Genomic DNA, 20529 nt, shown 5'->3' with positions numbered 1-20529 from the left:
AGGAAAGGGAAAACAAACTATTTTCAGATAATCTTCTAGGCTGTGTGCTTTATCAATTTGCACGGCAATAAGGTTTTTCATTCATCTATGATACTGTTCTGTCTGAATAACTGAGAGGATAATTTTTTGTTTAGAAAAAGTATTATGTGCACAAAATGGGGGTGCCAAGAAACATTCAATCCCAAATGGCTGTGCTTTTCAGGATTTTACCATTATAGAAAGGAATAAACAATGAGCAGGTCTTGTCTTATTCTGTGGCAAATTATATACACAAAGAACAAATTATGTGCTCCAAGAGAATTATACAATTCAGGATAAGCATGTTTGCCTAGAGCTTATTTAGATTATCAGTGAACACATGCCCCAACTGTATTTAGCTTTTGGCTAATAGTCTTCAAGTCTCCTATAAACATAATAGTATTGCATGCAATTCAAAGATAGCTGGGAGGAGGAGATAGGCTGTTGTGGGGAAAAGAAGGCATTATTTATACTGTGGGTTCCCTCTATTCAAAGAAAAAAGAAAGTATACTTGGAAAGGAGCAGTACACGGCAGAGATGCTATTCAGTCCAATTGGGGAGGAAAGTTCCACTAACATAGTTATGCTGTAGTTAACCTCAACTCTACAGAACTAACTACTTCATCCATGCCTGGCTCTAAAGTGTATTTGAAGCCTAGGTTAGCTGGGAGTGGTGACTTGAAAAATCACTGGTATATGGAGGAATAGCCAAATCTATGTAGAACTTGCCTCTGGTAGGATGAACATGGTGGTGGCTGCCTCCTTCTCTGGTTCTGGTGATGGTGTGTGAAGAAAGCAATCAGCTTGCCTACCACGGTATGTTGCTGAAGTGGAATTATAGTGCTACAATTGTAAAAGCTCTTTTGTTTCTACAAGAAGGCCATGGCTATGCCTTTGGACTTTTTCACATGGAGGAGGTAAGAGTCATTAAATCATGCTAATAGTGCAATGGGGGGGGGGGGAGATTATCACACCCCCATATGTTTCTCCCATTCGTGTCTCATGCATAAATAGTAATGGATGTGTCATTAGGTAATAATGGGAGTTTCCGTTATTACCCAATGATGCATCAATTACTGTTTATGCATGGCACATGAATGAGAGAAGCATGCAAAGGTGTGATAATCTCCCCCTCCCATTGCACTATAAGCACGATTTAATCACAATTTAATGACGCTTGCTTCCCATGTGAAAAAGTCCTTTGTGAGAGTGCCAAAACTGTCAAGCTACCCATGCTATGGTCCTTTGCATGAGCAGTTTTATTCAGCATATTCCTGGCCCACAAGTTTCAAAGAAATAAAGGAAACAAATTAAGTGAAAGGGAAACTGTTTGCAAAGTGAGTAAGGGAGGAATTGGTTCCAGGGCCTCCTGTGGATACTAAGCTCTATGGATGTCTGAGACCCATTATATACCGTGGCATAGTAAAATGGTGTCCCCTATATAAAAAGCCAAGCCAAGGTATTTTTGAAAATATTTTCTAGCCATGGGTGATTGAATCTACAGATGCAAAATCTGTGGATACAGAGGGCCAACTGTATATGCCACTGAAGGTTTCCCCACAAGTAGTGGTTATGGGATGCTGAGCAAGTATGGCACTCCTCCAGGGCACTCTTTGAAGAACCAGTAATTTTTTTCTATATACCTGGTATTTCAGAATCAAGACTGTCAAACTCCCGACAAATGAGCATATTGGTCAAATAGCTTGTGCTCACTTTGGGAGATCGCAAGTTATGCAGAAATGATACTGCTCACCACTGTTTCTACCATATACAATATCCAGAAGGTGACTGTGATATCTCAGCAATTGGTTCTATACCAGAACCACATTTTTCTGAGAACATGATATAGTTTTTCTGACACTATCAAGAAGTGGCACTGCTGAAAAATAAGTGTAACCTGAAGGAAAATATGGGGACTGGGCATACAAAGTGATAACAACTGAGTACTGAAAACATAATCTGAAAAAGCCCTTATTTTGCATAACATTTCTATTTATACTTGCTTTTCCCTACATATAGCTTGTACATATACTGATGCTGCATCAGTGAAGTGTAAGATGTTTTCTTTTAAAAATAAAATAAGAGCTGAATAGGTCATTTTAGCAGGATCTCTATGTATTCTTTAAACATTATACACTAGAAAATTATTGTCTTCAAATAATTCTGTCCTGCAATCAGAAAAGGCTACTCATTAAAATTCTCTGGCGGTGCAACTGCACTTTTGGACAGAATCACAGAGATGGAGAAGACCTTGGAGATTATGTAGCCTGACTCCTGCTTAACAAAGTCTCTGAGTAGAGGATGCAGCAAAAACAGCTGTCTGTTCTCTGCTTAAAATGTCTCTAGCAAATAAGAGCCCACTGCCAAGCAGTTTTCATTGTCAAGAATTTTTTTCTATTGTTTACCAAAATCTACTTTACAGCAATTTCCACTCCTTGGCTCTACTCCTGGCGTCTGGAGCAATATTGAACTACTCTGATCCATCTTCAGCATGGCAACCTTTCAGATATTTGAAAACTAGAACAATAACTTCCCTTAATCTCTTTGTAAAGCTAAACATACCCAGATCTTTTAACTTTGCTTATAAGACCTAGTTTCCAAACCCCAGTGCATTCTGTTTATACTTCTCAGGATGTGCTCCATTTAATCAAATAAAATGTGATGGCCAGAAATGGACTCAATACTTCATTTCTAGGCACCACAGAACTCTGAATGTGTGTCTTTATGATAAATGATTTGTTTCCATCATTTTTAAGATCTTTCTAAAATTAATTCATTTTTAAAGCAAATGTATTTGTTGAATAGAAACAGCAGCATACTCCTTCATTTTCAGCCTCCTACCTGTGACTCGGTGTCTGGGTTACGGTGGTAGAGTGGTGAGTAGTTGAGGTGTAGTGGCTTGTAGAAAACGACGTCTCTGTTTCTCTCTCAACAGCATGCTCACTGGATATTACATTTTTGGATACATATTGCTAAACAAAGCAGAGACAAAAACCCATATGTGTAACATAGTTCACACTTGCCCCCTCCACTTTTAGGTATAGAAAGCAGCATAACAGTCAAGAAGAGCCAGTGCGGGGTAGTAATGGTTTGAGAGTGCTAGAATAGGGCTGCTGCCACACTACAGAATCAGTGCAGTTTGATACTGCTTTAACTGCTATGGCTCCATCCTATGGAATACTGGGATTTGTAGTTTTTTGTGGTATTAGAGCGCTCTGACAGAGAAAGCTAAGTATTTCACAAAATTACAAATAACAGAATTCCATAGCACTGAGCTATGATAGTTAATGCAGTGTCAAAGTGCATTAATTTTGCACTGTAGATGCTGCCTAGGACTCCAGGAGACTAGGAATTGAATCCCCACTGAATTATGGAAACCCCTTGAGTGACCTTAACCAAGCCACACTCTCTCTGCCTCAGTGGAAGGCAATGGGAAGCCTCCCCTCAACAAATCTTGCCATGAAAACCCCAAGGATAGGTCTTTAGGGTCACCATAAGCTGGAAATGATGTGATGGTACATAACAAACAAACAAGTTACAGTCAAATTCACACACTGAAGTTATACCTCTTGTTGGAGCAGGCACCAATTATTTTCATGAAAACACAGAGAAAACTGTGTTTAGTTCTACAATGAATTCAAATTAAACATAGCTGTTCCAGCAGAAACAACAGCTTTTATCATATAATGCACATCTTGAACTGGGCCAGAAAAGTTCATCTATTTTTAGTGGCATTCAGCCTCTAGCCTATGGATATTTGGTGATACTCAAACCCAACCTCAGTTAAGCCCAAACTCAGTTAAGCCCTTTAGATGTATGGCTAAACATTGGAGTAGGGGCTATCCATACGTGCAGGGACTGCATTTCAAATACTCTCTCTGTATATTCAGAACTACTCAGAACATGACAGTTGTCTGGATTTTAATCCAGGGAGCCATTCTGTCCTTCAGCTCTTTGTTAAAAAATGTTGCCAATGGCATAATTTTCCTGTTTTTTTAAATGAACCAGTCGTTCAAAATGTTTAGTTTGGCTGTCATTTGAAGACTCCATAGTGATCAAGAAAAACAATGGACTATGAATTCTTTTCTTATTCTTTCCTGCTACTACTGCTACAAAAAACAAAAATGTAATTGGCAGAAGGAAAGACATGACTGTTTGGTGGCTAAGTAACAGACATAGCTTGTCTGCAATTTGGCTCTCCCAGGGAATGATGTAATATGGGAAATGTCTGCATTGTTTAAACACACAAAACAGGATCTTGGAGCAGGTGATTTTTTTTTTCTGTTCAAGTTAAGGCAAAACTCTTACTGAGTGCAAGGATCCTAAGTATTTCCATAGCCAACAGTGGAAATGAATTCAGCTTTAACCTACATGCATTGTCAATTGCATTGTTTCCTCATTCTACTGTCATAGCAGCTTTCGTATTGTTTATCTTTATCCTATGGATCACTAATTGGCTAGGTAATAGATGGGGTTCATTATGGGCTCCTTCCAATTCTCACTGTCTTGAGAGATATCTGTCAAGTGAGTGTTGCTTTGCAAATTACCTTGGGGGTGGAGAGGGAAGGGAGGAAGGAGAGAAGATGCTTGACCTGGCCAAATTCTCTTACTTTTGTCAGCTCCACTCCATCCCATTCAGCTCCAGATGATGGAACTGCTTGGTTCAAAGGCAATGGATGATACATACCATTTTTCAGTTTGCCAGCAGGCACAGACCAGAAGAGAGGCCAGAATTTTTACATTATTGTCTGAGAACCATATGCAGCAGCTCCACCAGACTCACAGAACTCTCTTTTTCCTCACGTAAGTTTGGGCCCTAAATACATTTTGGAAGAAGAATAAGAGCAAACGCCCCATATGGAAATAGAAGCTAGCTATGCAAGAACACACACAGCTCTTTCAGTTGAAATAAAGCAGTGGCAGACATAAGAAGTGGGCTAACAAAATCTATTTACTTGCTCTAAATTGCATACAGAAATAGAAGCATGCCTGTTCATGTAATTAAGCAAGAGAAATGATCAATGCAGAATCTGCACAGCTTCATAATCAACAGGAGGTGGTTGTGTGTGCATGGAGCATGCTGTACCCCAATCATGAAAAAAAGCTTCTCACATTCACAAAAATATTTCGTCAGGACTAAGCAGCATGTCCCTCAAATTCCATTGTGTTAGAATAGATTCTATTACAGCCTATTCCTTAGGCAGATGGTTCAACCAGCTTCTGCATTCAAATTCTATTCTATTAATTTATATTGCATTACAGAGTCCCAGCACATCCATGATTCAGCAGCTACAATTTCACACAGAAAACCAGACTGAATCCTACAATAAAATTACAAAATTAAACAAAATATGAAATAGCCAAAATTACTGAAAGCTCACAGTTCTAGCAGGGAGATGTGCTGTACCTGGACATTTAAGAAACAGGTGCTTTTATTTTTGGCTAGATTGATAGTCCGTCCCTGACTCGAATCTATGAAAGACAATTTCTTAAACAGCAGCCACCTCTATTCTGAAGTCTTCTGAAACAAAAGTTTGAAAACTGAGACTTTTAGGCCTCTCACGATGATGAAGTTTCTCTAAAGAAGTTCCATGAAAAGGATACCACTATCAAAAACATCCTGCCCCTTTTTGCCATCAGTTTAATTTCAGATAAAGGCAGTTTTATTGCCATGCTGCATATTTAAACATGATTGGTTTTGTGGACAATAATTCAGTCTCTTATTTTTTTAAAAAATAATTCTGATGGTAAAGCTTTGTTCCCTGCTTTCAGACAAATGAAGCCAGCCAAAACAAGAGAAAAAGAACCATCAATGGATGACAGAAAATGTACATATGGTTAAGGACACACAAGAAGCAAAAGTAAAAAGTTGCAGAAACATAGTCAGAACCTTGGATGCAACTGTTCAATGACCTGTGTGCAGGGACAAGGAAAACTACTATACTAATCAATGTAGAGAAACAGAAAGTAACACAAAAGGAGGCACAAGACACTTGTTTCACAAGATCTAAAAAATCAAAGGAAAATTTAAACCAAAAGAGGGGATGGTGTATGACCAGCAGGGCAACACATTACACAACCAAGCAGAAATAAAAAGATGGTGGAAGCAATATATGGAAAAACTATATAAAATAGATGAAAGGATGACAGATTTATTTGAGAAAAGATCATATAAAGACAAACCTCCAATTTTAGAAAGTGAAGTGGAATGTACACTCAAAGAACTTGGGAGAAATAAATCACCAGGAACAGATGGGATACAAATAGAACTGCTTCAAGTTAGAGACAAAATCTATTCCGCTACTAACTAAAATCTGTCAACAAATATGGAAAACAAAACAATAGCCCACAGACTGGAAATGCTCAATACACATTCTAATCCTCTAGAAAGGGGACACAAAGGATTTCAGTAACCACAGGACCATTGCATTACTCTCCCATGCAAGCAAAGTGATATTCAAACTTCTACAACAAAAACTTTTACTGCATATAGAGTGAGAGATACCTATTGTCCAACCTGGGTTCACGAAAGGGGGTGGCACTAGGGATCATATAGCAAATATATGTTAGACATTGGACTGCACCAAAGAATTTCAAAAGAAAACCACCCTGTGCTTTATAGAATATAGCAAAGCCTTTGCCTGTACAGATCATGTAAAACTATGGGTCGCTCTTAAAGAAATGGGTGTACCACAATGTTTGATTGTCCTTGTGATGCATACATAACTTATACTCAAGCCAAGAGGCTACTGTTAGGTCAGAATACAGAGAAACAAAATGGTTTCCAATTGAGAAGAGGATCAGGCAAGACTGCATTTTATCACCCTGCCTGTTTAACTTGTATGCTGAACATATAATATGTAAAGTAGAATTAGACTTCGAGGAAACAAGTGTGAAAACTGGAGATAGGAATACCAACAATTTAAGATGTGTAGATGACACCATACTACTAGCAGAAAATAGGAAACACTTGGAACAATTACTGTAGAATGTCAAGGAAGAACGTACAAGAGCAAGTTTATATTTGAAAATTAAGAAAACAAAAATAATGACCACTGATGATTTACACTGAAATAGTTCAAAAATTTTCATATCCTGGCTCAGTCATTCTTATGGAGACTACAGTCAAGACATCAGAAGAAGACTTGGATTTGGAAAGGCAGCTGTGAAGGAACTAGACAAGATCCTGAAGTATCAAGATATATCATTGAATACTAAAGTTACTATATTTTCCATTTCTATGTATAGTTGTGAAAGCTTGACAGTGAAGAAAACTGATAGGAAGAAAAGCAAATCATTTGCAATGTGGTGCTGGAGAAGAGTTCTATGGATATTGTGGATTGCTAAAAAGAGAAGAGCAAATCAAGCCTGAACTCTCCCTAGAAGCCAAGATGACTAAACACAGTCTGTCATATTTTGGACATATCATGAGAAGACATGACTCACTAGAAAAGACAACAATGGCCTGCTACAGACAGCCAAAATAAAGCTGCTTCAGCCCTAAGGACTGGAGCGTGGCTTTGGTGTGGCTTCTGGACTCTTAGGACGCATGCATCATTGAAACACTATACCTCCACTGTGACTCGAAGCAGCTTTATTTTGGCTGTCTGTAACAGGCCAATGCTTGGTAAGGTAGAAGTCCCTGGTGGCGCAGTGGTTAAATGCCTGTACTGCAGCCACTCACTCACAAACCATAAGGTTGCGAGTTCAATACCAGCAAAAGGGCTCAAGCTCGACTCAGGCTTGCATCCTTCTGAGGTCACTAAAATGAGTATCCAGATTGTCGGGGGCAATTAGCTTACACTTTGTAAACCACTTAGGAAGTGCTTAAGTGCATTGATAAATGGTATAGAAATGTACTTGCCATTGCTATTGCTATAAGATAGTATGAAAAGAGGAAGACTGCATTCCTGATGAATGTTCAAGGAAGCAACAGCCCTGAATTTGCAAGACCTGAGCAGGGCTGTTGGTGACCAGGTGATTTGGAGATCTCTCATTCATAAGGCTACCATAACATAAAGTTGACTTGATGGCAGCTAACAACGAAGTGGAGAAATAATAGCATGTTATGAGGAAAGCAAGCTTTCCTATTTGTTTTCTTTAAGGAATTAAAGGTATCCCAAATAAAAGCTAGTGTTGAATCAATAACCTGCCATTAAGTTTGCTGCTAATTTAAAACTTACATTCACCAACTGGACATTTTCTGGTGGTGGATGAGGATGGTGAGGCCCATTTGCCATATTGACTCTGTGGTTACGTTCTGAGCGAAGGCCCTGACGGAGACGGTCATGCAACTTTTTCCTCTGTTTCCTGCATATGAAATAAGAAATAACTTTAACAGTTGCATGAATAAATAGGTTTGATCTGCAATATTATACATTAGCAAATTACCATTATGGGATATAAATCCATCCTCTGAATGATCCAGGACTTCTGGAATGCGTATTCTGAGTTTGAATATTCTGTCACTGGCAAATACTTCTGTTTCTCTTCATGTAATGTACCAAACTTTACAAACCAGAAGGAAGATCCAATCTATGTGATTTACCTTATCCCTTTTTATTTTTCTTCTCTACACAGAATAGCTAACCATGGACCTCAAGTGCTCTGGATGGCACCTTTTTAATGCACAAGGACTTTCTATGGGATCAGGTGAGGTTCTTGTTTTGTGTCTTTAATAGTTGGTATATAGGAAAATATTTAAGAGATGCAGAGGTTTTTTTTCCTTTCCATCACTGCATACTGAAATAAATCCAGCACTTTGGAACTTTTCTTTCCTCCAGAGGCCTTGAAGCAGATGTAGGAAATGAAACAGAAAAAAACTGTAACTCCAATCGTCACTTATTGAACCCCTAGCTTTTAATGCAATGGTTGACATCCTAAAGCTATGATATGCTTGCTTGCCATCATCTAGAAGACACATGACTTTTATCACGTGAAGGGGACACAGGATGCTACAAAAAGCAGACTTAGTCCTGATATCTATGATGCATATAGCCAAAGGCAAGTTCATAGAATCATTGAGTTGGAAGAGACCCCAAGGGCCATCTAGTCCAACCCCGTCATGCAGCAACTCACAATCAAAGCACCCCCGACAGATGGCCATCCAGCCTCTGTTTAAAGACTTCTAAGGAAGGAGATGCCACTACACTCTGAGGGAGTTTGTTCCACTGTTGAACAGCCCTTGCTGTCAGGAAGTTCCTCCTAATGTTTAGGTGGAATCTCTTTTCATGTAGCTTGCATTCATCGTTCTGAGTCTTGTTCTCTGGAGAAGCAGAAAACAAGCTTGTTCCATCCTCAATATGACATCCCTTCAAATATTTAATTAAACCCAGAACAAGCAGAATTTCCTGGAACAGTAGCTGTTTACCATTGCCTCCTTTTACTTGCAACAGGGCACTGAAAACCCTTTCCCCATATATTTGTACTATTTGTAGTTATGAGGACACATGAAATTCTGGATTTGGGTGCATCTGAACTCATGCTGAACCCACGTGTGTAACTCTGGAGTTCTGCCTGCATCCAGTAATGTACAACTGTGGAACTGGACTGGCTCTTCTACCAGAGATTTAGTATGTAATTTAGCTTGAAAAACTGTACAAAATGCTTTTTTAAAAAATAAACAAATCAGAAATAAAAATATAAAAGGGTTCTGATTCTTATTGCTTCAAGATACAGTTCAGAAAGAACCACTAATCTTTGACTGAACCTTTTACCTGCTCTTAGTCATTAGAAGTGCTGAATCACTCACTCACCCGTGTTGCATTATAGATGAGAGAAGGATTCAACATCACCCGCAAATTCAGCAGAATCAAGGACATGTGCTTGATGTTAACACAGCCCATACAACCTAATATATTTACTGATTTTACTGTGCAGCAATGAAGATGGACAGTAAACATACACAAAACACTAGACTTCTCTTATTTAAAAGTGTGCCAACCATGAATGTTTGAAAGAGAGATTTATACTTTGGCAGATTTCACTATAAAAGCCAACTTATCAGGCCACATCTCCACTGGGGTAAACCTTGATTTATGTTTCATTTGTACAACAGGGTGAAACATTGCAAACTGGCGATTCCCATAACGTTGTACAGTACTTCAGGCTAAATTATCCAGTACTATTATCTAGGCTGCAGTCTGCATTACTGGCTCTTGCATGAAAACAGGACAAAGACACTAAAAGAGACCTCACTGTCAATGAGTCATATATTCAGTTGGTTCAAAATTGGTACATGTCTGTCAGGAATTATAGCATGGGGGTGGAATATGACTTTGCAATTCAGTGATTCTGTTCAGATTAAAAAGGAAGTCATGACTTTCTACAACAAGACTGGCATAGGGTGATCTTGAGGTCTGCATAGCCTCTCCTCTTTTGGGGGCTTTTGAAATGTCTACTTCCAATTTTTAACTAATTATAATTTTCCATAATGTCCATGATCAAGGAACCATGGGTACTTTAAAGTACTGAGAAGAAACCATGTTCTAAAAACACTGTTTTATTTGGGTCTGTTCTCAGTAACCACTATTAAATACAAGTATGTGTACCACAGATATCTGGAATACACTCTGCTTTTTGTAGGATTCGCTGTTCACCTCATGTGACAAAAAAGAATGTGAGTAGCTACTGGATGATGGCAGGCCTTGGGCATGTTATAGCTTCAGGATGCCAAATAGAACATTAAAAGCCGGGGGTTCATTTTGTGGTGGCTGAGGTTACAAAACATTATTGCCTACTCCTGCTTCAAGGCCTCCGGAGCAAAGAAAAGTTCCAAAGTGCTGTATTTATATCAATATGGAGTGATGAGAAGTGAAAAAACAAAGCATTTCCTAAATATTTATCCTGTACTTGGCTATCATGTGGAGCTGTGGCTAATGGAAATCTGAAAATAGCTCTTCTTTGCTACTGTGAAAAAAAGAGAGGTAGTGTGGAGGGAGAGGAAACTAGAACCCGAAGCTTATCACAATTCATTCTTGTGGTTCCTCATTATGTCTGAATCAACCAGGTACCCTTTCCAAAGCTGTCAAAAAGTCATTCTTTCTGCATGTGAAGGGCATTCACTCACTAACCAAAGCAACACATCACTAAAGGGGAAGCAGAGAGGAAAAAGTACAGTGAAAACTAAAAGTGCACACTGTTCCTTTCAGCCATGCCTCTTTATTGAATTAATTACTGTGCCAATAGAACATTTGGAAAGATGTACTTTTCTGCACAATATCACCTTATCCTTGCTTAACACTGTCACCAGACGTGTCACCTGCCTAAGTTGCCAGGGATGGGCAACAGTAGTGGATCTGTGAGCAAATATTTGCTTTGGGGACTGCATGGACTGCCAAAAAACCAAGAAAAAATGTGGAGGTGGCTGGACAATCCCTTCTGCTTTTGAAAAACATGTATTTTTTTAATTTTAAATAGCTGAAAGCTCAAGGGACTCCTGAAACTCATTTAAAGCATAAATTGCTTGTCCTGGAGATTTTCAAAAGAGCAAATTTTTTTAACCAAAGAAAAGGTGATCCAGGGAATTTGGAGGGGCTGAGGGGCTGCAAAACAGTTTTTGAGAGATTGCATGCTGCATACCTGATACAGAAGATAATTTCTAAATGTTGGTTGTATTAATGTTGCAATCACTTCTGATGCAGAGACGCAGCAGAATTATCCACAGGGCATACACTGCTCTGAGCGCGAAATATTTTTACTCCTAGATGTTTTAATGAAACTATTAGAGTTTAGCTAAGGATCTTGTTTATAACACAATTCACTGCTCTAAAATAATTTTTTGGTCTGAATTGTTCTTGCTGAAGCAATAAGACTTTAATTTGACAAGGCAAACATTTAAGGATTATACCTATGATGGGGTGCTTGAAATTTGGCAACAGTATTTACCGAAATCATATTAATCTAGATCATGAAAACATACCCAATCTCATTTTATAATCAAAATGGTAAAACCATGGGCTAAACCCACTGGAATGTGACTAAATTAATTTCAGTGGGTCATCTTTTTCTAGGACTAACACTGGATTTAGCTCATAATACTTAAAGTGGCCAGCTCACAAGAGGTGGCATAAATTTGGGGAACTCTAGCTTAGCCTGTAATTAACCTTTTGAAATTTGTTTTTAATGTATCTTACCAACTGTCATATTTTACCTCTCACACACAACTAAAAATATTAAAATCTTAGATCTAAGCTTGATTCCAGAATAATTATGCAGCCTATTGTGAGACACAACTGAGAAACTGCAGATTTACTATTTAAATGTTAAATTTCAAACAAATGGGTTGTTTTTGCAGTGACTGCAGTGCATCATATGTTGGTTTAGAAAAATGCAAGGGATCACTTCCCATGGGAAGTATTATCTGATTATACAGTGCATTCCAGCTTTACTCTAAGAGTACAGAGACATTAAGTTTGTTTAGTTGCTTAATCTTGGGTCAAGCACATTTCTTAGGTTTATGTTTTGAGAGTCTCCTGATCCCTGTCACAGATAAACCCAGATATAGAAAGGAAAAAGAAATTTTACTTGGTTTTGCAGTAGGCCACAACACACATGATGCCAACTACAAGGAGAGCAATGCAGATGCCAGTTATGGTCAACACCCTTTTCTGGTAGAGTTCCTCAGCTTCTAGAAAAGGAGAAAATGGAGGTGGTTACAAAATGTACATTAGATAATAAAACAGAGACAGTATCACCAAATTTAAAGTACAGACTGTCATTTTACAGGCCCACATAATGACATTAATGGCATAATCACCATACAAATTAAATCCAGAAGTTAAGATCTAAATGAAGAACCATGATGGATGAAAATTAACTTTAAAACAAATACAATACAAATGAACATGAAGTGATATATAAAGAATTCCTTGGAATATAAATTTTAATTTCAAATTTATAATGCTTAATATATATACATATTTTCCATGCACTGATAGTGTAGAAAGAGAATTTTCTTTCTTGCAAAGACAACTGGGACAAAGGTAGCTTTTCAGTGTCAGTCCTCTAATCTTTCTTTCTTGAAGCCCTTTCACACTGCCCGATTTTGACACTATGATTCCACTTTAACTGCCATGGCTGCATATTATGGAATCTTGAAATTTGTAATTTAGGGAAGGATATTTAGAATTCCCAGCTTGAATTCCCAGGATGTCCAGGATGGAACCATAACTGTTAAGAGTCAAATCACAGTGTTATAACTGTGCAGTGTAAAAGGGCCCTTGATATTGTAAAACACCCTTGCATTTTTCCAGCATTGCACAGGATCTCAGCAATCCTTACATGAGAAATATTACAGGTGTAGTTTGAGCTTGGCTTGCAGTTATACTACTGACAACACAGTTTAACTTTTAATTTCAATCCTTCTCCCCAACCCCATCTAAAACTACAATAATTAAGAATGCATTGTACCGCAGACACGATTATTCATATGCCATAACTATAGCTAAAAGGTTATTTGCATTAAGAAAATATCTGTTCCACAAAAGTGACCTCACTCAACGATATTTTATCATTATTAAGTAATTCTTAGGGTAAGCAATGTTTGGGTTGGAAAAGATATCACATTCCATTTGTGTGTCACACTTGGCAAAATGTTCTTTGTATGTTGAACAAAGGAAATGTTACATTGAGAATACTGATACTGAGTACAGGCTCAAATTGCTAAAGAGAGCCAGAACTTTACCTTTCCTCCCTACTTCTCAGAAGGCAATTTAATTTTAAAAATATAATTAATTACTACATTAAAAATTGCCACATCATCCAGATGGAAAGCTGAGTGTAAACATGGTATGAAGAGCCAACAAGGAATTGTACTAGCTATAAGGAATGATTTTTTGAAACTTATAGAAGGATTTGTAAACTGTACTTCTGTATTTTGAAACAACTGTGTTTGGGCATTTCCTGGTCTGGTGATTTCTGTATGTTTGCAGATAAGGCATCTGGTACAACTTGCTTTGCCCTAGTCTGATCTCAGATGGATTTCTAACACTAGCTTGTGTTTGGTCCAAAATTCCACACCATTGTGGTCACTGTTGCTCCAATGAGCACAAATATTTGCTTACACATTGACCCAGTATGATATCATCATACTGAGCAATGACCAACAATTGGCAGCATCTACTGATATGCTATGGCCTGGCATTGATACACAACAGTTTGGTAGGAAGGAACTTCCATGAAGTGTTGACAGTGTCTGGAGGAAATGTTTTTCTTTCAAGACATTTGCAGGAATAGAAATTGTAGCCTCCATGCAAATGCTGGCATGGATGATTTTTAAATACAGAGATTTATTCTGTAAGCCATATGTTTATGATATGCCTTTTTCTGCATACAGCAAAAGTGGCAAAACATGGAGACTGAGGGGATATCAGCAGTGTTATAAGAATTTGGCCTCACTTTAACTACCATGATTCCTTCCTATGGAATCTTGGGATTAGTAGTTTGTTGTAGCACACTTCCCTGAACTACAGCAATATAGCTGTCTGGCACAGAATTCTAAGTATCACATGAAATTACAAATCCCAAGATTATATATGATGGAGTTGTGGAGGCTGAAGTGGTATCAAAGCATTGTAATTGTGCAGTGTGGATATAGCCTGAGGCTCTACTGACCTAGAAATTACTCCCACTGAACTCAATCAAGTTTCCTTATGAGTATGTAGATATAGGATTCCTTTGTGACCGATTTTTCCTTGTAATTTTCAGCAACCTTAGTAGAGCACTTTATTATGCTACCACATATTAAATGAAGTTACAAAACTGTCACATTGAAAATTCATTTTCCAGGCTCTCTGGCATGACTTTATTGTTAGATTTATATTCTTTGTTGATGATAATTACATGGGGACTAACATTTGATCAGCTATTGGCTATTATCCTTTTCAGGGTCTAGTGAAGAAACATTACCTGTGATCCTTTTTAAGTCACTTAACTGAATTTGGTGGGAATGAATAATTGATCTGAAGGGTATTGGAAACATTTCTTGTTTCATCAGAGTAACTAATGTTCCATGCATTTATGTGTCATATAGCCGTGACCACAATTTTGTCTCCCAGGTACTTCAACAAAACACTGCAACTTGTAATTTAAAAAGATCACAACCTATTTTCTTTAAAGTTGCATCTGTGATACAATGCATTTTTTATTAATGGAAGAGATGTTTCCTACAAGCCATTCTCAATATCAACATCAGTTAAATTTTGATCATATTTAGACAAACATTAATAATACTTCTTATTAACAGAGAGAAGGAAGGATCAGTTTGGTGAGAAAGTAACAACAAGAATGTCGAGTTGATTATACAAATAAAAATCCAAGAAAAAGAAGTCAATGTAGAGAAGCAAACACAAATATATGAGAAAGAAGTGAGTAGGGAGAAAGAGAGGAAGTGGGAGCAGGTTGAAGGGAACAACAAGGTTAAAAGTTGAAAGTCAACTATAAGCCTGGCACAGCATGCTTGATAACTGGAAAAAAGAGTGAAGAATAATGCTTGAAAATAAGATTGAAGCAGAGTTTGAAGGGATTTAACATACAGCATAACTCCTAACCTATGCTCACCTGAAAGCACTGATTGAGCAGCCAAGCAGCTGGAGTCTTATAATGTTACAATACAACAAGAGATAGAAAAGTCATGCTAAATGCAATCCAGTAAAGAGGAATTAGTGCAGTTCAGAAAGGGTTAACATAGAATTCTGTTTGCAGTATCAGCCATTAAAACTCATTAAAATAATGTTTTTGCCTCCATCCTGCCCATAATAAACTTAGTGCCAGGGCTATATATTGTATCAATCCCAGGATGCCACAAGAGCCTCTCACTCTCTGCAGTGATAGAGATAAGGTGGTAAGAAGTGCCGTGTAGTAAGTACTCTAGGGTCTTGCTGCACAGAGAGGTAGGATTTGACATGGGGATGCCATCTTAATATCTAATTTGCTATGACTGTGGAAAAGAAAACTGGCCTATAAAAACTATAAGCCTGGCACAGCATGCTTGATAACTGGAAAATTATCATTAATGCTCTATTAATGTTTTCTCCAACCCCTACCTTATTAAGATCAAGTCTCACTCTGTGGGCATGTGGGCATATATTCAAGCATACAATATGCTGTGTGTGATGGATTTAATTTCCAGTGATAATTTTGTGGAATGTTTAATACCATTGAGAAGCCGATAATAAAAACATGTCTCATTGGTGATTTTTATGCCCCTTCCCAAAAGGCTGCAGACATATTCAGAAGGGAATTACAAGGGAACAAGGAATGTATCCCCAAAGCTCTCTTGCTCCAGTCAGTTTGTACTGACTGCAGGTGAATCACAGGGGACTATGGATGGGAGTGTGTATCTTAATACACATTCCCAGTGGAAAGACTGAAGACCAGGTGGAAGCCGTGGGAACCCAATGTGGAGTCTCTTGCATAAAGTCAGGTGTGGTGTTGCACAACTAGAGTTAGAGTTGACTGCATTTCCCATGGTAGCAGATGTAAATGCACATGGATGGATTCTATCGTATAGCCCCATCCCCAGGCAGTACTCATTCCGTACCTGAGCCGGGCTTCTCCTGGACCTTTTAAAGAACGGGATTACTGCCTACGCCGCTTTGATCACCATGGAAAAGCGGGATAGAAATACAATTTTATTATTATTATTTTATGGCATGGGACTATGTGATAGAATTCGTATCTGTTTGTTTACATCTCATGCCCAGTGTGAATAAAATCTGGTGTGCTAATCTCCTACTCAAGTGGGGATAAATTCTTGCTACTGCATGCGGCACAATAAAACTGGCAATCTGGGATGGTGACACTGAGAATGTCCTAGTATTCTTGGCTATTAGGACACACTACCTCCTTCCCCCTTTATGAATTAAGACAATGGGGAGTTGGCTTTGCATGTCCTTAGTGACAGTACTTGGATATCATCACATAATGACAATGAATTTAAAATTCAGAGACATAGCCATGTTAGTGAGGACTATGTATGCAAAAGGATCTTGTATCACCTTTGAGAAGAATGATGTGAATGAAGTTATAGCGTAAGCTTTCACTTGACTTGTGCATCTGAGAAAGTAGACCAAATCTAAGAAGGCTTATGATACAACTTTCTTCACAGTTAGTCTCAAAGATGCTACAAGATCCGTTTGCATACAGATAATCATGAGTATATGATCCTTGATTATACAGTAAAGAGAGAAGCTGTAAATGACATCTAAGCATAAGTGTGTTATGGCTCCTAACGTGAACAAGAAAACAAATCTGATACACCAATATAATAGTTTTATTCCCCAAAGGGAGCTTTTATCACAATCTGAATGCCTACTTTTTAATTTAAAAGTATTTAAGTGTGAATTTTTTGTGCAACACTTATCACCTCTAACTCCGTACTTTTTTTTTTAAAACAGTGGGGCTTTAGAGATAAGCATATCACAACCTACCAGGCTGCCATTTTCTTAGCTTCTTCAATGTTAGATAAATGTTTGTCAGCCAAACATGCTGAGGATTATTGGAGACCATTTTAATTCCAAGGCTATTGGGACACCTTTTTGTAAATTATGATCTCAATTCTATTGGCAGTCCCAACTGCTATAGACTCATTGAATCAACTGTTGAATAGTGAGTAAACACTTAAATAAATCCCACCAATTCAACAGATTTATTCTAGTTGGGACTATCAAAAGCATTTGGGCTACTCATCTCTTCATCTATGGAATTAAGGCATTAAATGGCTTCTTGAGGGAACAGAAGTTTTCTAGTATTCCATTTCTGTGTGAAATGGACATTTGTTTCTTATATGTGTCATCATTGAAAGATTCATGACTACTGTATATTGTCTATGACATTCAATGTCTAGCCTTCACTCTGCTCCAATTCTTCAGTTTTCTAGACTGCCTTTACACTCTTGTTCTGAAGTTATACTGCCTTTGTGTTGACAGGAAATGAAGACACCATTGTATCATTGCTTGGAAAATGGTTTTGGAGAAAACAATCTGCATTCTGAGGCCCTCAACTATCCTATGCTGAATTACGACTCTCATATCTGTGGAGGTATACCACAGATGTCTGAATGGCATTATCCTGGTGCAGCATCATTTTATGTGTCTGCATACTATTATGCCATGTAAATCTAGTCATATTCAAGTGCTTTATAGAGGCGTCATACAGAAAACATAGAGTATATTTTTTATTTCATTTACAAAACTGCAATCCTGTTTTTTACTCCCTGATAGGAATTCTTACAGAAACTAACTACTCTGTAAAAGTAAAAAATGAATTATTTTGCTCATGTGTGATATTTCTAAGTTTGCTGAACTATCCCTGCATTTTTATGAGCGTATGAATGTATGAACTGATGGCATTTTTCTCCATAAAATGGGAGTTTTCAATTTCTGCTACATATCATGATACTTAGGAGGTCCCTAAGGCCTTATAGACAGTTTGGGAAGAGAGCTGAAGAGGATACTGTGGGAAGGAAAAGCCCCATTAAGTACGTGGGGGTCTACTCACAGTCCTCTAACCATATGTAAGTGCTTCTGGTGCTAATTATGGGCTCATACTCATGAACAAGCAGTGCAAAACCAAGTCACATATAATTTCAGAATCATCTCCAGCCATTATGAAGAATAGAGAGTATTTTTGTAACAGGGCATATGATATAGTTTACCGTAATTCCTACATAAACTTCAGGTTAGGTTTCTGGACATTGTGCTGTGGTTGCTCTTGGATTTTACTACAGACTTTTCTCACTTTCCTTGTGCCCTGCCTTATTTTATCTCCCCTTCGCATGCCCTGAACATTGCTAGGTCTAAGAGGTGCTTCAATTTTCAGACTTCAAATCCTCTATAAAAGCATGTACTTAAGTGGGATTTGTGATGGCAGAAAGGTTCAGGGCTAAGGTTCCCTGTTTCTTAAACTGCCGCTCTATTATCCTACCCTTTTCCAGAAAGGGGATTCTTTCTTTATTTTAAAAGAGATTTTCCCATCACTCAATCTGACAGACAGAAATTTGGGTGGGTGCTTTCAAGGCAGAGCAGCAACACTAGATTGTAACAAAATCAAATGTTAAAAAAGTGTGCCAAGCAATCTAACAGAAAAGTATATTTCCACTCTTTTGTGGCTCAAGCATATTCCACAGCAGCATGTTATGTTTATGAATGCTGAGGTAAGTGCAAATAGGGAGCTGACAAAGGTTGTTATAGCTGTATGATCCCTTCTAAAGAACAAGGAAGTTGGTTAGGAATTGAAGGGGGGAGAAATAAAAAAGGTTTTCAATCTCTCAGGGTCTAAAGTCTGCAAGCTAAAAGGAATGATTGGTTCATACCCATAAATTCAATCCCAAGATGCTCTGCCAATGCAGAAAGTTGACATAAAAAGAAAGAAAAGGAAAATAGTTTCAGAAAAGAGCAATGCACTGTACCGAAAAAACAAATTACACATGGATATTATACCTATTTGGTGTCTGCACACTGAGACAGGATGGATGGCATGAGATTAATGTGGCAAGGTTTATATAAGCTTTGGCAGGTTTCTGTATCCATTTAGGAGACAATGGCTTGAAGCCAATACTCACTGGCATCCATATATAATCTGAAATAGGGCTGAGGAACTTGCAGCTTTACTGATTTTGTTGGACTGCAAGTTCAACACCCCAATCTATACAGATATGGTGAATGCACCAATGCATTTTAACCCTTAAAGATATTGCTGATACATCACATTTATAGACCACCTATTGAAACTACTCACTGTAACATCTTCTGTCCAACATATGGATACAAAACACATCTATATATGAAATGTGTTCAGCTCTTCATGTCTGTAACTCATGGCCCTCATTCTAGGATTAATTCCAGTTCCAATTCCACTTAATGTTTTTACTTTTTCCATCCTACATAGGCTGTATAAAATTGTCCTCAGGCACATTGACATACATTAGGGTAAGGAATCCTTACCGGAATGATCTTGCATAGTTTCAAATTAAGCCAGGCCTAATTCTTTGACAAGTCAGTTGTCAAAGAACAAAGAAAATGACAATATCATGCGATAATATTGTTGTCTTCGCTGTTCTTTGGCAACTGACTTGCAGGACTAATTTGGATTATTTGTCCAACAATTGTGTGCATTTTTAATTTGCTTAGAGGCAATATATGAGAAACAGAGGAAACTGCCTGCCTTTCCTTATTTCCCATTATCAACTGGAAAACAGAAAAATAAAATGGATCCCCGCTAACTGTAAAACCTAGTGGCCAAGAGCTGACAAGACACAACTACAGTGCTTAGTTCCTTTTAACTGGCGCTTGTTATGCTCTGGCTCCATTTTTGGTCAATCAACAATGAAATTTTTGTTGTTGTTGGCAATGAAACGACATAGATTCCCTCAGCTAAAGACAGTTTTAGATTACTCTTTCATCATTTGGCATTATTTCTGGACAGGCTAATATGGCCTAGAAAAGTCATCCTAGCAGTATGATGTCAGCATAAATGGCACACAGCATTTTATTTTATGTAATCTATGGCTGCT

The 20529-nt window shown here is 38.0% G+C and overlaps 1 protein-coding gene across 4 annotated transcripts in view; it reads right to left on the bottom strand.

Annotated features, from left to right (window-relative positions):
- Window positions 1–20529, bottom strand: part of LOC149323257 (pro-neuregulin-1, membrane-bound isoform-like) — a 656320-nt gene that overhangs the window by 8196 nt on the left and 627595 nt on the right. For 2 of the 4 annotated variants that reach the window (XM_089488655.1, XM_089488652.1), the window contains 5 exons: window positions 19330–19353; window positions 15576–15611; window positions 12543–12645; window positions 8201–8327; window positions 2859–2989 (listed from right to left, as the gene is read on the bottom strand). In XM_089488655.1, the coding sequence (XP_089344781.1) occupies window positions 2859–2989; window positions 8201–8327; window positions 12543–12645; window positions 15576–15611; window positions 19330–19353 (421 nt within the window). The remainder of the gene's footprint in view (window positions 1–2858; window positions 2990–8200; window positions 8328–12542; window positions 12646–15575; window positions 15612–19329; window positions 19354–20529) is intronic. The other 2 variants (XM_089488653.1, XM_089488654.1) reach the window with 2 other exon arrangements.

Source organism: Sceloporus occidentalis, unplaced genomic scaffold (assembly GCF_023333645.1).
Source record: "Sceloporus occidentalis isolate IW3139 unplaced genomic scaffold, rSceOcc1.0.p SCAF_1, whole genome shotgun sequence".
Lineage (NCBI taxonomy): Eukaryota > Metazoa > Chordata > Lepidosauria > Squamata > Phrynosomatidae > Sceloporus > Sceloporus occidentalis.
This window is presented reverse-complemented; position numbering and strand designations above follow the sequence as displayed.